This window comes from Ursus arctos, unplaced genomic scaffold (assembly GCF_023065955.2).
Source record: "Ursus arctos isolate Adak ecotype North America unplaced genomic scaffold, UrsArc2.0 scaffold_18, whole genome shotgun sequence".
Taxonomy (NCBI): domain Eukaryota; kingdom Metazoa; phylum Chordata; class Mammalia; order Carnivora; family Ursidae; genus Ursus; species Ursus arctos.
The window spans coordinates 19511404-19527737 of record NW_026622852.1 but is presented as its reverse complement, the minus strand read 5'-3'; the positions used below and the strand labels follow the sequence as shown (position 1 = coordinate 19527737).

The 16334-nt window shown below is 45.2% G+C and overlaps 1 protein-coding gene across 7 annotated transcripts in view; it reads left to right on the top strand.

Moving 5' to 3' along the window:
* MOB3B (MOB kinase activator 3B) overlaps positions 1–16334 on the top strand; it is a 210965-nt gene that overhangs the window by 151299 nt on the left and 43332 nt on the right. For 6 of the 7 annotated variants that reach the window (XR_008959893.1, XM_044386884.3, XM_044386885.3 and 3 more), the window contains exon 3: positions 4677–4879. Coding sequence is in view for 6 of the 7 variants with exons in the window: in XM_044386884.3 (XP_044242819.1) it covers positions 4677–4879 (203 nt within the window). In the remaining variant the exon portion in view is untranslated. Of the gene's footprint in view, positions 1–4676; positions 6392–16334 lie in introns of those variants that run through there. The other variant, XM_057313503.1, reaches the window with a different exon arrangement.

The window sequence follows — 16334 nt, the reverse complement described above, 5'->3', positions numbered from 1 at the left end:
ATAAATAAATAAATAAATAAATCTGAAAACAAAAAAATAAAACTGTGACCATAATACCCCTGCTCAGAGTGTTCTGGGACACACTGCGTATCAAGCATCACCCAGGGCTCCCTTTCCTTTGGCTATTTAATGAAGACTGGATACTTAGCAGCACCGCAGAGACAAAAACCCTCAGACTGATCCGATTTCATGAGCTGGTCCCTCTGGGGCCTGTCAAGGAAGGGAGTGGATCAGCAGGGCCGAGTCTTGCCTTATCTTGCTGCCGTGAAGCCAGGTACACAGGGCGAGATAGTTCCAAAGAGGTGGACGTCCAGTTCTTTACCTCCCAAGGAGCGATCTCTTCTACTTCCCACCTTCTGAAGATTTATTTAAAGCACACACACAGACACGCATGCCACACAGACAGAAGCATACACGTACACACATGAAAATAGATATTCACACATACTCAACACACACTCACATATACACATACATATACATACACACAAACACACATGCACACATATATACACATACATATACATACACATGGACACACACATGAATCTGAACACCTGGAAGGCAGAAGAGAAGGGGAGAAAAGAGCTAACATACTATATAAACTACAGAAATGGTCCCTGAACCATAGATAATATCGAATGAATTTCCCAACTGCCATGTAGAATTCTTATTCTTTTTTTTTTTTTAAAGATTTTGTTTGAGAGAGAGAGCATGAGCAGGGAGGAGGGGCAGAGAGAGAGGGAGAGGGAGAAGCAGACTCCCCGCTGAGCAGGGAGCCCCATGCAGGGCTCGATCCTAGGACCTTGCGATCACAACCTGAGCCGAAGGCAGACACTCAACCAACTGAGCCACCCAAAGGCCCCAAGCTTTCTTATTCTTAACCCCATGCTCTGTGAACTGGGATTTTCTCTCTGGTTCCGCAGAGAGTGAGTTGGGTTTCCTGGGCTCCCTGGAACTCCCAGCCCAGGACTTCTCAGCTTCCAGAGTTGGCGTGAGGTGACTGGTGTGTGCTGAGCACATCCTAGCTGAACTGTTTGCACCGTTCACTTTTGAAGAATGAATTACATGTAAGGGAGGGAATGGTGGAACAGTCTGCTCCAACTTAGCAGCTAGAGTCAAGAGATGCTGAACTTGGCATCTTACCTACAAGAGGAGTTCAGGTGAGAAACAACAAAAGTAGAATTTAGTCTAGAAGTTCCCACTAAGTACCTGTTACAGTACAGATACTAGTATAAGGACACTGCAAAGCAATTCAATTTTTTTTCTATCTTTTTTACAATGCAGAAGAGTGATGAAGTAACCTGCCGATACAGCAAGTAAATTGTAGGACTAGGACTTTAAAACTAAGTCTTCCAGAATCTCAAAGCAGCTCCTCTTTGCTACTCTAATGATCATTTCTAGCCATAGCCCAAAAGGGAGAGAAAAGAGGCAAACCAAGTTCGAGAACAAAGGCAAGGCCAGAGACCAGGTACGGGATGGAAGGCAGAGCCAAGAGTTCAGAGCTGAGCAGAACAGAGATGCGGGAAAGATGCAAACTGGGGACCATCTAGAGGAACCCAGCAATTGCCACGAACATCCTCAGTGTGCCTGAGTCTGCCTTACCTGCAGTCAGTGTGTGGGGCGTGGGGCTGATCAAGCAGGTGAAGTGGTACAGCCGGGATGCCCCATGTTCCCTGGCAGCTGGTGAGCCTCCACTGAGACTGGAGGCAGGGGGAGTGAAAGGTAAACCCACCGCAGGGGGTTCAGGCCACCTGGAAAGGAAGGGCCACAGAGCTGAAGGTGTGTGACGCTGTGTGCAGAGCAGCATCTCAGGTTTTCAAGGTGGTCTAGACTTTGGAGTTGGACAGACCTGGCTCTGGACTGCTCCTCTACTATTAGCCACCTGGGTGACCTCGGGCAGCTACTTAATTTTCCCAAGTCTGTTTTCCCATCTTTGAGATGGAAACAATAATAGTACCTGTTTTCAAGGCTTGATCTCAGAATTCAATCAGCTAATCCATGTAAAGCTCTTGGCTCAGTCCCTGGAACATAGTAAGTGTTCAGTAAATGTTGGCTTTTTCTATTAGTCCCAGGTCCTAATGCACGGGCAGAGAAAACACATTTCTCCTTAAACGCAGTGGATTGTATTAGCTAACCTCTTATTAAACCTTGAATCTGTGACCGCCACGCATATAGACTTTTTCACACTTCTCTCACTTCCCACCACTTTCCGTTTTTTAAATCATATTTTTGTGCCACCAAGAGTAACCTTTGGATACCTCGTTACACTTAGCAATTGAGCTGTGCCTCTATCCTTGGCAGAGAGAAAGTGTTCTACTCCAAACATAACCAGATCTTTTTGGTGTTTGGAACCAGGCTGGCTTGGTCCACATCCCAGCCCTGCCACTTTTTAGCTAAATAGCCTGGGGCAGGGTAATCTGTGCTTCAGAGTTTCAATGTTAGTCATCAGTGACAGATGAGTAGGAAAGCCTGCTTTGCAGATAGGTTGTAAAAGAAACATATGTCACCCTTGGTGTTGTCACTGCGTGGGTTACGGGGCTCCCCTTCTGATGGGAACACACGTAGAGGGGATTCCGTCACCTCCCGGACTTGAGCGTCTCTGAAGACTCCAGACCCTTCCCCAGGCTGGCAGCTTTTTGCTGGCTGCTCCTTAGTTTAGAACACCACCCATAATCTCTGTGAGGGGCTGCCCACTCCCCAGCTTTACCCCACCTCCGTCCCTAAATCCCAGCATCTGTTGCCCACACAGCTGCCAGGCTGTGCCCAAGTCTCTCCCTGGGTTCATTTGATAGGTCCCACTTTGTTTTTTGAAGAAAAGCCAGTATCGGTGCCGGGCCCCAGGGAGGCAGATCTTGCCTCTGCCAGCTGCCAGTCATGTTCTGTCTCTCTCATAGTGCCCTGGGGGTCCCAGGTGATCCCATTACAGAGTATCTCACCAGACAGCTGCCACTGGAACCCTGTAGAGGGATGCACAGGGACCAGGAGCCCACCCTGAGCACACTCTGCAATTCTGTGGAAGGGCTGGTAGCCATGTCTCCCTTTTCTTGATAAAGGTAATATATTCCTTGTAACAGAAGCTTAATGCTCCAGACCTTGCAATGCAGAGAGAAGTGGGGTCCTTCCCACTTATTGAGCTCTTTCTCTGTTCCAGGCACTGTCGAAGGATTTTACTCATGTTAACACCCTCCTACTCATGCAAGGAAGGCCTTATTATGACCCTTCTTTTATAGAGGAGAAAACAGGGTTGCCTGGGCACCACTTCTAATCCTCACAACCACTGGAATTTTTATCTGTATCTAATCCTCCCAACTGTTAGAATTTTTATTTACATGTGGAAGAACTGAAGCTCCAGGAGGTTAAATCTCTTGCCCATGGTCCTACAGCTGGAAAAGTTGCAGAGCAGGAATTCAAAGTCTGTTTAACTTACAACATGTCACCACTTAAGGACAGTGTAAATAACAAGAGTTTCAACAGTGTTCGAAAGGAAGAAAGGAAGTGGGCTTGTGGATTCTGCAGGCTTGCTCTGACCAGCTGGCAGTGGTGGTCATCAGACAGGAAATCTGGGTGCGTCCTCTGGCCCCATAACCCACTCTTCCCTTCCTCAAGGAGATGAAGTGGTAATAGGGTGGAGCTTGTTGCATTTGCCCACCTTGGAAACACTGAATCTCAGGAAAAATTCGGATCAGAATTTACACACGGGCAACCTGTAGGCCACATTAAGCTAGAAAGCTGTCTTGTTTGACCAGTGGTATTTTTTTAAAACTTAAATTTATTGCTACTGTTTAAAAAAAAATGTAGCCAGTTCACATAGAACTTCAAATTCCTGAATTATCTTGAAAAATCAGAAGTTCTAAGAGCCCTGGGCCTCTGTCCCCGTCGGGCCACCGTTGGCTGGAGTTTTACCACCGCTGTTCCCTTTGAGGAGAAGGTGCCTTCCAATTTGCTACAGTCCCCGCGGCCCCCTGTTACTCTGTGTCAGGGAGCACCCGTCTCCCACTAGCATTGCCTCCCTCCTGCCAGTTCTCTTGTAAGAGGAAAATGAACCTTGTGCTGTATAAAGGGGGGGAGAGAGCAAGAAGGGAGAACACATATTTCTATGTAAAAATAAATATTTCATACTTATATATAAATAAAAGCAAATATTTATATGTAAATAAAACCAAATACATTGGGGCGCCTGGGTGGCACAGCGGTTAAGCGTCTGCCTTCGGCTCAGGGCGTGATCCCGGCATTCTGGGATCAAGCCCCACATCAGACTCCTCTGCTATGAGCCTGCTTCTTCCTCTCCCACTCCCCCTGCTTGTGTTCCCTCTCTCGCTGGCTGTCTCTGTCTCTGTCAAATAAATAAATAAAATCTTTAAAAAAAAAAAAAAAAACGAAATACATACATATGTATAAAACCAAAGAAACAAACCTGGCCCTCTCCATGCATTTTTTTTTTTTTTTTTTGGTCTCTTCCTTGTCATTGTTGGTATTTAAAAGTAACAGCATCATTAGCCACTGTTTCAGGCCGTGTCTAATGAGGCCGCAGACACAGCCAGGCATCTGCGGGCTGGCCTGGAGGCTCCCCAGCAGGACGGTCCTCCAGCCTCACATATGCACCCCCGGGCTTCTGGAGCTTTCCCATCACGACTTTGTTCTCTCTCTCTCTTTTTTATTTCTCATTCTTTTAGGTGTTCCCTTCCCAAAGAACTTCCTTCAGATCTGCAAGAAGATTCTGTGCCGCCTTTTCCGCGTCTTCGTCCACGTCTACATCCACCACTTCGACCGGGTCATTGTGATGGGTGCGGAGGCCCACGTCAACACCTGCTACAAGCACTTCTATTACTTCGTCACAGAGATGAACCTCATCGACCGCAAGGAGCTAGAGCCTTTGGTGAGTGTCCCCAGGCACTGCCACGAAGCTGCCCCCAGGAGCTCAGCCATTGGTCCCAGCACACTGCCAGACCCACGCAAAGGGCTCACTCGTGGGGGGCTGCTAGCCGGAGGACTGCAGCATTAGACGGGAGCTAGAGATTGGCATAAGGGTCAGAAGATGCCAGGATGTCCACTGCCGCCACTTAAGAGTCTTACATCTCTCCAGGTGGTGGCAGAACATAGTGGGATCGTAATGGTTTGGGCCAGAGGGAGTAGCTTTAATTATCAGCTCCAAAACCTGCCACCGATGTATATAATCTCTTAAACGAGCGTCTTTGATCTCTTACCTCATCTGTTCAAAGATCATCAGAAATGTTCTTTCGCTCGGGACACATATTTAGCACCTACTGTATGTCCACTGCGAGGCATGCAAAGTCAAGCAGAGCAGCCTTGGAGTAGCTCTGACTCCAGAGCGAGAGACAGAAGGAAGCCCTGGAGGAGAGTACAGTGTCTCAGGGACTTTGCTTTTCATACTGAATCTCCCGTGATGCAGTTTTAATGGGATACATTAAAATCCAGAACATTTGATTTAAAGAACTTTACCATGATTGTTTCGGTGAATGGGGGCTCCTTATAATGGCTTCATAAGGGATTTTTACAGTTGGACTCAATCTGTGCTTTGGAAGCCAAGGAACCTTACACCTCCCAGCATCTTTTGTAACATGTAGTGTCTTAATGTGGATGCCCTCATCACGACAGTTTCTCGTCCTCTCTGCTGAGTACTTTCTTAACCAGTATAATACAGTGCTTTATACTAAAATCATGCTTTTTTCTTGGAACATGAAAAGTGGCAGTTTTGCTAAATATAACTGTCAGGGCAACTAACTTTCATCCAAGTGCATTTGAATAATGAGCAAAGCAGAGGCCAAGCTGTGGTCTTTTGCTAGTCCATCTTCCTTTCTCTTTATGTATGTGTTTTTTTAAATCCAGGTTTTATTGTTATTTATGTATGGTGAGGCCAACCGATCAGGAAAACAATAGCCATTGAAAAGATAGATTCTTATACTCATAGATCTGAAGAGAAGGGGGCACTCCATGTCACAGAGAGGGGGGCACGTGGGATGCCACCAGGGTTGGTCAGAGGCAAAGGGAGCAGGGAAAGTGTGGGCAGAAGCCTTTATTGCGGTTTCTCTGGGAAGGAACAGGTGAGTCAAACTAAGCAGGATTAGAATTGAATTGAACTAATTTGAATCGTTTCAGGAGACTCTAGGGATTAAGGGCTGTCTTAATTGTGTGGGACCTGGACCTAGGGTGATTAGGGGAAGGCAATAGTAGCCCTAAGGGTGAGAGGCATAGAGGAGGTGGTTAGGGCTGTGGGCCCTGGCTTAATTAGTTTGTATTGACTGGGCAGTGACCAGCTGGAGGGCGAGCTGTTTACTACATCTAGGAGTTGGCTAGCCCTGGCAGGGGCAGTCCCTCCAGGGTCAGCAAGGTCATGATGTTAAAGAATCAAAATACAAAAAAGGAAAAAGACATGTTTAATATGGTACAATACAGTATCTGTATCTGGCAAAGAAATTTATATATCACCTTTAGAGTTTCTCAGCCTGAAGTCTGTTATTGTGCTGTGAAAGTACACGGCAAAAAATATTTTTGTTTGCATCACTAAGAGTTCGGGAACAAAGCAAGACTTTCTGGGCACAAATAAGATATATCAGTGACTAAGGAAGTACTTATTTTCTTCACTTTCTTTCACAGCAGCTTTCTAGAAAGTTATTGGGGGGCAGGAACCAAGTTGTCTCTGAATTCAGCTGGACAGTGTGGATAGGAGCTGAAGTGCTTCCCGGTCAAATTCTCGTACTCCGTCCTGTTTAAGGGCAGGCGTGGGTAAACAGTCACTACAAGGAGAAAAGGTGGTGCGTGCAGCTCAAGGGAGTTAAAAAACCGGAAAGAGTTGATAAAGCTAATTTTAGAAAATGTCAGGGACAAAGGAAAGAGTGACTAGGGGCCATGGAGACAAAGAGGGTGGAGAAACCATGAGGGGACTTACCTTCCCCCCAGGGTCCACCAGAAGGAAGAGGCTCTCCTACGCCCTCACTGTTTCTGTTTCACTGAGCGAAAGGAGCAGAAACATCGGACGGATAGAGCCAAAAGTCAGTTTCTTCTTTACATCCAGAAGCATAAAGGCCATTGTAAGGCAAAGCAGAGCCAATAGAGAAGGCCTTTCTTTGTCATCAGAAAACTCTCCATTATTTTCTATCACTGAAGAAGAGCCCCATGGATTCCAACACCTGGCAGTGCCAGGAGCTGGCTGGACGTCTAGAGTCACAGAAAGGCCCCAACAGCCCAGTATTCCAGATGAAAGCCCCTTTGGAGGCATGGGGAAAAACTGACTGGATGAACCAAGAATTATTAACAGTGGAAGTGAGCAAGAAGGGTTATCAGTTTTTCCCCTAGAACATTTTATTCTTTAAGTCTGGCTTAAAAGGGTATCCTTCCTACCTTTCTGTTTTCTTAATTATAATTGCAAGGTGATTAATTTTAATGATTTTACATATTAACACGTTTTCCATACTTAATTGTCTGAAATTTTGTGTTCATTTTACACAAACCAAAACCTATGAAATAACAGAAAAAGATATTGAGACTGTTTTTAAGGACAATAATTACATAATGTTAGGCTCTGGGTACGTAGCATAGTCCAGTGTCCACTAAGAATAGTGTATTTGGATTGTTATTACTGAAATGAGCACTTTCAGTAGTTGATGGTGCTAGAATACCTAACTTCTTTTTTTTTTTTTTTTAAGATTTACTTATTTATTTAAGAGAGAGAGAGAGCAAATGTAGTGGGGAGGAGCAGAGGGAGGGAGAAAAAGAAACTCAAGCAGACTCCATGCTGAGCACAGAGCCCGACGTGGGGTTCCATCCCAGGACCCTGAGATCATGACCTGAGCCAAAACCAAGAGTCAGACGCTTAACCACCTGAGCCACCCAGGTGCCCCAGAATACCTAACTTCTAAGTCGACTATAGCAATGAACATATTAAAATCAGCCCTAGTTTGTCAAATCAACACATTTTTATTTGATTTGCATATATCAAATATCCTATATATGCAGCACAAGTTGTTCAGATGTTTTAAGGCATAAGAAAGATGCTTTCAAGAATTTACAGATGCAGGGGCGTCTGGGTGGCTCAGTCAGTTAAGCGTCTGCCTTTGGCTCGGGTCATGGTGTCAGGATCCTGAGATCGAGCCCCACAGCAGGCTCCCTGCTGAGTGGGGAGCCTGCTTCTCCCTCCCCTCCCCGCTCTTGCTCTCTCTTGCCATCACTGTTGCTATCTCTGCCTCTCAAATAAATGTAAAAAATAAAAAAAAAAAGAATTTACAGATACAGTCTAAAAAATGTAAAATAACGACACACTCTTCTTCTGGAAGGATGATAAAGAAGTCAGGCATTTGGCTTCGCATTCTAGCATACATTCTTTAGAATCAAATGCAGCATAGGGCCAGAAGGGCAGCATTTGTCCAGCCAGTTTCCTTTAGAACGTCAGCATTCCCAGAGTTCCCACACCTCCGGTGGGACATTCCTGGTATCATGCCTTGGGACTGCACAGTGCAGAACTCAGAGAAGCCACCCCCTGTTTCTCTCTGCCAGGCTTCCGCCATGCACAGCCACCCTCCTCTGTTCCCCGTGCCTCCCCTGTAGCTTTTGTCTGATGTTGACTGAGTGTCCAGCACCCTGCTTGTGTGGAGAATCCAGCACACCACCAGGTAGGGATTCAGTCTCAGGCCTTACAAATAAGACTCACTCTCTGGGTTCAAACTCTTCATTTACTAATTTGCATTCTTGAGCGAGATAATTGGTTTTTCAAAGCCTCATTTTCCTCATTCATAGTATGGGTATAATACTTGAATTGATGTAAAAATTAAATGGAGTAGTCACATGGTAAGTGCTTAAGAAATGTTGGCTGTTAAATGATATCATGAATAATAAGTAGCTGGCGTATAGTAAGCAGAGGGACCCCACTTCTCCGTTCCCAGCTCCCGTGGCCTTTTGCCATCGTAGCGATCCCCTAGGTAGCCTTGTAACAGACATAGTTTATCGTATTTGTATCCGTGTCTCTCGTGGGATGGACAGCTCTTTGAGGGCTGGGAGTTTGCAGGATGCAGGCTCGCATGCCGGTGTTGCCAAGTACATACTAAATGCTTAATGTGTTTTGAATTAAGAAGAGTACTTTGGGGATGAGGCACCTCCATTCGGAGGGATTACACACCAGTCGTTCCTCCCATCATGGAGCCACCTTCATCTCAGAACATGCCAGCAGACTGCCTCTTGTTCATTGTTGGAAATAAAGCTTTATCCTGTTGAATTAGCAGTAGAGATTAAAAGCAAAATCAGGCACAGAGCAGTGAAGGGATGCGTCATCAATCTTGGCCCTGACAGAGAAGGGCAGGACCCCAGCTTCCAGGCTGTTCTCTGTTTTAGATTCCAACTAGATCACCTGGGGGGTGTCGAACACTGTCACACTACTGTGTCTAGGCGACTAACCCTCCCCAATTTGGCACTAAAAGTCTTGTGTCCTGGGAAAATTCTCGGTCCTTGGCAAACTGGGACAGTTGGTCACCCTTTCAGGCCTCAGAGTGGGAATACAATTTGGAATTCAGAAGCTGGGAAGAAGTCACTCTGGCCAACCCAGTGAGGAAAGGGCTTGCCTCATGGCTCCCGCTGGGACCTGCTGGTCATCAGCAGCCTGGGAACCCATTTCATCTGGTCTCTAACGGGGAGGGGTAGATCGGAGCACAGACACAGATGCAGACGTGACAGATGAGCCATTTCTCATGTAAATGCAACAGCTGAAGATGAGTTGAACTCAAGCAAATTCACAGTTGGAGGAAACGAGCCCAAATGATGCTAGTAATTAGAAAATGGGCCAGGCCCTGATTGAATAAGCAGGCTGCTGTGGGCCCCTGGCAGCCTGGGAGTCAGCTGACAGAATTGAGCTAATCAGAATTATCATTAGCAAGCACAAATAACCAGCAGTGTTTTGTTGGCCTTTCACTAAACACAAAAGCAGACTCAGAGAGGGCTGTTAGCAGTGCAGTCACTGGTGAATAAAGAGCTGATGAGGGAGGAGGAGAGAGGCTGGGGAGGTGGGGAGGAAAGGCAGGAGGGGGCTTGCTCACCCTCATGCACCTGCTGACCCCTGGGTGACCTTGGTCCAGGCCTACCCCTTCTGTCTCTAGGCTGTCATTTCCTTATTCCTAATGGTGAAGGTGATTGTTAAGGACCTACGTTGCAGAGGTCCTGCTGGGAAACCAAATGTTCTCACGGTGCTGCTCTTTTACCCTATGAGCGGAGCCCTTGGGCCATAGAATCTCTTCAATCAAATCAATGCTTCTTAATAGGGGCCCATACACCAGCTGCATCAGAATCTTCTGGAGGTGATATTTTAAAATGTGACTCCCTGGGCCTTGCCACAGATACGCCAAATCAGAATTATTGAGGTTACTGCCTACTACCAAGCACCCTCAGTCTTCGTCTCAAACTTCATGCACATGTGAATCACCTGGGCATGTTGCCAAGCCGTAGATTCCAATTCGGTACACCTGGAATGGGATTGCGCGTGCAGTTTGCTCCCAGGTGATGTCAGTGCGGCTGGTTCCCAGACCACCCTCTGAGGGGCAAGATGCTACATGACTGTTAATCTCAGATGTGAGAATTACTATTTTTAGCACTTCATCTCTTCTCCTTCTCTAGGATTGGAGGCTAACTCCGTGAGGTGGGAAAGTAAAGCAAAGAGGAAAAATCTTAAGCATCAGTATTGGTCAAGAATATTCCTCAACATGTCGGTGTTGGAATGAATAAGTCATGGGACTAAAAGGCACAGCATAGGGAATATAGTCAATGATATTGTAATAGTGTTGTATGGTGCAGGTGGCGAGTGACCATAGGGTAATATAGAAACTCGACCATCACTATGTTGTACACCAGAAGCTAATGTGACATCGTGTATCAACTATACTGAAAAAAAAAAGTTGGTCCTGAGTAATGCTCAGTGAAAACAGACTTCTTTCCCTTCGGTCAAGTGAGTTTACAAAACACTACATCATCTCCAGCCCTGAAGACCCACCATGTATAATTGCAGATTAAAGGCTTTGAGAAGTCAGTGAAGTGAAGAATCTGGTTCGGTTTTGGGTAGCCCACCCAATTTAACCATGTTTGGCCCCCGAAATCTTTTTTTCCTTTGGTTATCACTCATTGACATCTTATAAAGTGCATGATCCATGGAGCAAACTTTGGGCCACACTTCATCTTTGTGATATGTCTCTAGATTTTGAGTTTTCTCTCTCTGCCTCCTCCTGGGCCCCCACCACACCCACCAAGGCTGCATGGGGGATGGAAGAGAGAGGATGGAAAGACAGAGATGAGAAGGAGATGAAACTCCTCCTAGGGGAGGGCTTCACAGAAAGAAAAGAAACCCGGCCCTGTTCATTCTCACTCCTCGGTCCTCCTCCATCATTGTATGACACCCATCAGTAAGTTCTTAGCATGTTCAAGCATGTTACCTTTACTTCAAACAAGTGTGGTTGGCAGTTTCTCCACATCTAAACCACATTCCTCTCCATCCCTCTCTGCCATTACTGCCATTCTGTTACACCAAAGCTCCCACTCCTCCCCCAACGAGGGGGCTAACGATTGTGATTCATGCATCTAATGGTTTTAGGCTTTAGCTCCAAAACCACCCCACTAACAATGGATACCTTAGGACCAGGGTGCTTTGGAGACCAAAGATTTGGAAAGCCTTGTTCCACGAAGTCCTCACCAAAGCCCATCTAGGCCCAAGCATATGCTGACCTTCTATTCTCCTAAGAGGTGGCCAGGGCATACCTGCACTCCCCTTGGAGATCCTCAGGTGAGTGCACTATCCAAGAAGAGCCTGTAATGGCAAGATCGGATCAGGGCTGTAAAAAAGAAGCAGAGCCTCTCCCATGAGCCAGAACTGTTTTCCCAAAGAGCCACTGTGGGCTTTTGAAAGGGCCTTTTCTTTTAAACATCGTCTGTGCAAAGTCTTCTGGGATGCTGCTTGTCAGGCAGTTTCCTTGACTTGCAGCCAAATGGCTCGGACGTGGGCACAGGCATTAAAGAAGAGAGGGCTTCGGCCTGCGTGTCTGGCAGTTCAGCCTTCACTACAGTGATGCTTCCACTGTCATGTTACCACGGGAGTTGTCCAGCCCTGAGCAAGGCATGTAATGTCTGTGGGCCTCTGTTTTCCCATATGTCAAAGAGCCCATATCAAGACTCCCCCCAGCTTGAGTACTGAGATTATGATCTTTGACGTGGCATGTCCCCAGCCTTGTAATCTTTGGTCCAAGGTGGCCTATTCTTGCTTAGTGAGGCCTTCATGAGTTAAAGCCCACCACGCCAGCGGATGGGGTACACCCGGCATAGACCCTAGCTGGAGTTTGCTTTCCTGGGACTTTGTCAGTTTAGACGACATGGCATGTGTGTGTGTGTGTGTGTGTGTGTGTGTCCAATGTGGCATCAGCTCAGAGTGGTTGTTCAGGGCAACCCAAATGCCCACAGCTGAGTGGGAGTGCTAGCCAGAGGCCATTTTAAGAGCCTTGGCAGACATGCTGTAAAGTGTCAATTTGAAAAATAGCAAAGAATTGTGGGGTTATTTTCAATGAACTGCCTTGTGCTGAGTTACTGGGAATGTGGCAAAATCAGCCACATGTCTTTGTCAGTTCTATTTTTCATCCTTTCCTGATGTCCAGAGAGCTTTTCCTTCCAGTTTGTGGGATGATGACTAGTTTTAGTTTTTTGGGTTTCTTTTGGTTTTTTTTTTGTTTTTGTTTTTGGTTGGGTCTGGGATCAGATGTGGTCTGGTTTATTTCAGGGCCTAAAATGTGCTCAGTTACAGTGGAAGATGATGCCCATGTGAAAATTGTCAGCACATAATATTAAGTAATAAAAACAAGATTCAGAATGTATTGGAAAACCACTCTAACCATGTGTCCATCTATTAGTATGTCCATTAGAATCATCTAACCATAGATGAGAAAGGAAATATGGCAAAAGTGTCAAGAGCCATTCTCTCTTGGTGGAAATATGGGTAATGCTTCTTTTTTTAATATATATACTTATTTGGGTTTTTCAGGTTTTCTATCACAAACATGTATCACTTTTATAATAATCAGGAAAATCAAATCTTAGACTTTCAAAGGCCTTCCCAACAAAGACCAAAGCTGCTCGCAGTGGGCTCTGTGCCCAGGCAGCGGCTCTGCTATCTCTGGCCGTGACCTCTGCTCCCCTCTTCGCAGAGCTGCTGTGACGGAAATGCTCAAAGGAGCAAGCTGGTGGTGGTGCAGACCGCATTGTCACTGTAGTTGAAGGTGGATTACACTATTACCGTGGACCAAACAATTAAGCTGTCCCTGGATATGGAGTGGTCCCTCCTGGAGTAGGGAGTTAAGCATCTTTGCAAACATTGAGTTGATGTTATCTTTACAATATGTACACAGTTTTCATTTTGAAGCCTCTGTTTTAAGAGGGCAGATCTCAGTGATTGCAAAGCCCATGATGAAGTCTGTGAATTATGTACATGTAACATATCCAACCCTGTGGGGAAAGACATCTCACTGCAAAGGGTTCCATGCCCTTGACGAAAGGTTTTGGTTGGAGTTTTTCCCATTTGGATTCCTCTACTCAATTAGATCTGAAAGGATTTTTGAGTCTTCTTAATTTCCAAGTTTTAAAAGAGAACAAAAGGGATTCATTGAAAAGAGATTATTCTCGACCATGGAATGGTCTATATAAACTTTATTAAACTAAAGCATATGTATGTGTATAATAACTACAGATAATTTTCAGCTGAAATTATCATGTGGATCTTGAGTTAATTCCAATCCCTTCTTGCTAAAGTATTAGCAAAGCCCAAAAGCAGACGTAACTAAGTAACTAACACCGCCCTGGTCTCAATCAGATTTTTGTATTATCTTTTTTTTCCCCCTCAGGATCATTCTCTTCTATCCGCAGGAACCCATGCCCCATCCTGTTTTACACCACCCTGTATCTCTGGATTGATTCATTTGTATGAAGGTTGATATTCTCATCACAGTGAATTCCCAGTTGTGGTTTAACTTTTAAAGTACGTAGTCTTAAAACACTATTAGTATATTTCCAGGGGCTCCTGGCTGGCTCAGTAGAGCACGTGACTCTTCATCTTGGGGTCGTGAGTTTAAGCCCCTGTTGCGCATAGAGAATACAAAATATACATATATGTATGTGTGTGTGTGTGTGTGTGCATGTGTGTATTTCATAACTCTTGTTCTGTTCCAGTCTGCTATTACATACTTCTGCATGCTTACATGTCAGATTACCTTCCACTTCTACAAGTATGCCCTCTACGGCTGTCTAAGAATGCCTAGGCTTACAAGTCACTCTGCCTTCTCTCTTCACCTTGGCTGAGTGGGAATGGTTTTGACTGCCCCTGATGTTTAACAGAAGAGAGTCATTTCTAGACCATTCAGTAAACATTTATTACGTGCTGAACATGTGCTGAATATCAGGGTCCCTGCTTTCAAGGAATTCATTGGAAGTTTCCCTCCTACCCTGTCATTACTACAGCATCTCTCAAAGTATTTCCCCCAGAATCTTGCAGAAGATCTCCTAGAACTAGAGGATCTAAGGGATGTCAGAAGGTGTTATGTGAAAGGGGAGTTCCATGCTCAAACAATTTTGGGAAACAGTGAGTCAATAAAGCTATTCTGGTGTCTTTAATACCATAACGTGCATCCTAACCCTCCCAAGGAAAGCATGCAACATGCAGATTTATTTGATCAGGGAATTCTTTCTCTACAGAGCATTTTGTGTATCTAAAGCTCTGAAATACCCTCTGGGAAATACGAACTATGTGGTCTTATATCATCTACTTTCTCTATTATGAGCTCAGTTCTCTTCTGGCTGCTGAGCATCTGCTAAGAAGCATTTTTTAAAAACCTATATCGCAGACACTGCGCTGAGTGCCAGAGTGACAGTCACCCAAGATACATCTCCATCCTTTAAGAAACTCGTGATTTTAAAGACTCCTACCCTTCGATCCATTACTTAGAGCTGCACCATCCAATACAGTAGCCACTAACTACTTGTGGCTGCTTCAAGTTAAATTAATTAAAATCGAATTAAAATAAAAATTAGTTTCTTAATCTTCCTAGCCATATTTCAAGTGCTCAAAAGCCACGTGTGTCGACTGGCTAGGCCACTCCTCTCCTAGTTCACAGACGAAAAACAGATAAAAATTCAAAGTCATATGTTCGCTGTTCTCCCTAGGTCCAATGTCAGAGAGCAGCTCAGTACCTCAGGAGTGCTGTTGGCGTCTGGGGCACCAAATCATAATTACACTTCACTGTGTCTGCTGTATTGGAAATTGCTTCGGAACGTTAGTCACAGTAGGATTTAATTCATCTCTGTGAGCATTTATGTGAAAATGGGAATAGTCAGTATGGCTCGATGCCCATAGATAAGACTGCCAAAGTTTGGCTGCTATGTGTGGTCTAGACTAGCTCAAATTTCCTGGCCAGATAAGACTAGGTTCTTTGGCTCCAAAAGATGTCAAGTGAGTATTGGGATTTGAATGCAGGAAGGTTTTATTTATTGAAATATAACAGCGTATCTTCTCTTACCACCCACCTGTTCCATCACATAAAAGCATGAGGATAAGAGCATGGGCAGTCCCTATCCTAGGGACTTGTATAGTCTTAGGAGCACCTCTTCCTGTGAAATAATTTTATGCATAAAGTTCAGAGATATCAGCTACCAACAAAGCCAGTTAGGCTATAGTGTAGTAGTAGAACATAGTCTGAATCAATATTAGTGCCATGCTGCTAGTGCTAGCAGATTCCTATTACATTGTGAATGTAATGTACCTGGGCCAATAAATAAAAATAAAAGCATACAGGTAGGTCTGGGTGAAGAAAGAAAAATGCAGACGACTCCAAAGAGAACTTCCTAGAGTTCCTTCAATGGGCCATGTCCTCTCACTGCCAGGCCAGAAATCCCCGTGAGCCCCCAGCGTCCCTGTCCTCCTGAGTCCTGCTCAGCCTGCAAGTTGTGGCTTCATCGTCCCTTCCTCAGAGAGACTTCCCTCACTCTACACCACGTTGGGTCCATGCATAACTTCTCCCTGAGCCCAAAGAGGGCAACCAAGTTGGAAGCCACCATATTGTTAAGGACCAGTATCAGAAGTGATAAGCCACCCCTTCCACCATTTTCTGTTCCTTAGAAGTGAGTCACTCAGTCCAACCCATACTTAGGAGAGGGAATTAATCTCTATTTCTCAAAGAGAAAAATATCAAAGACTTTTCTAGTGTATTTTTAAATCACTACAGAGACCATATTTTTTAATGGTTGGTATTTGCCTTTGGCCTGTCCATTTCCCTTTCTTCTTTCATTTCCCACATCCTGCAGCTCAGGTC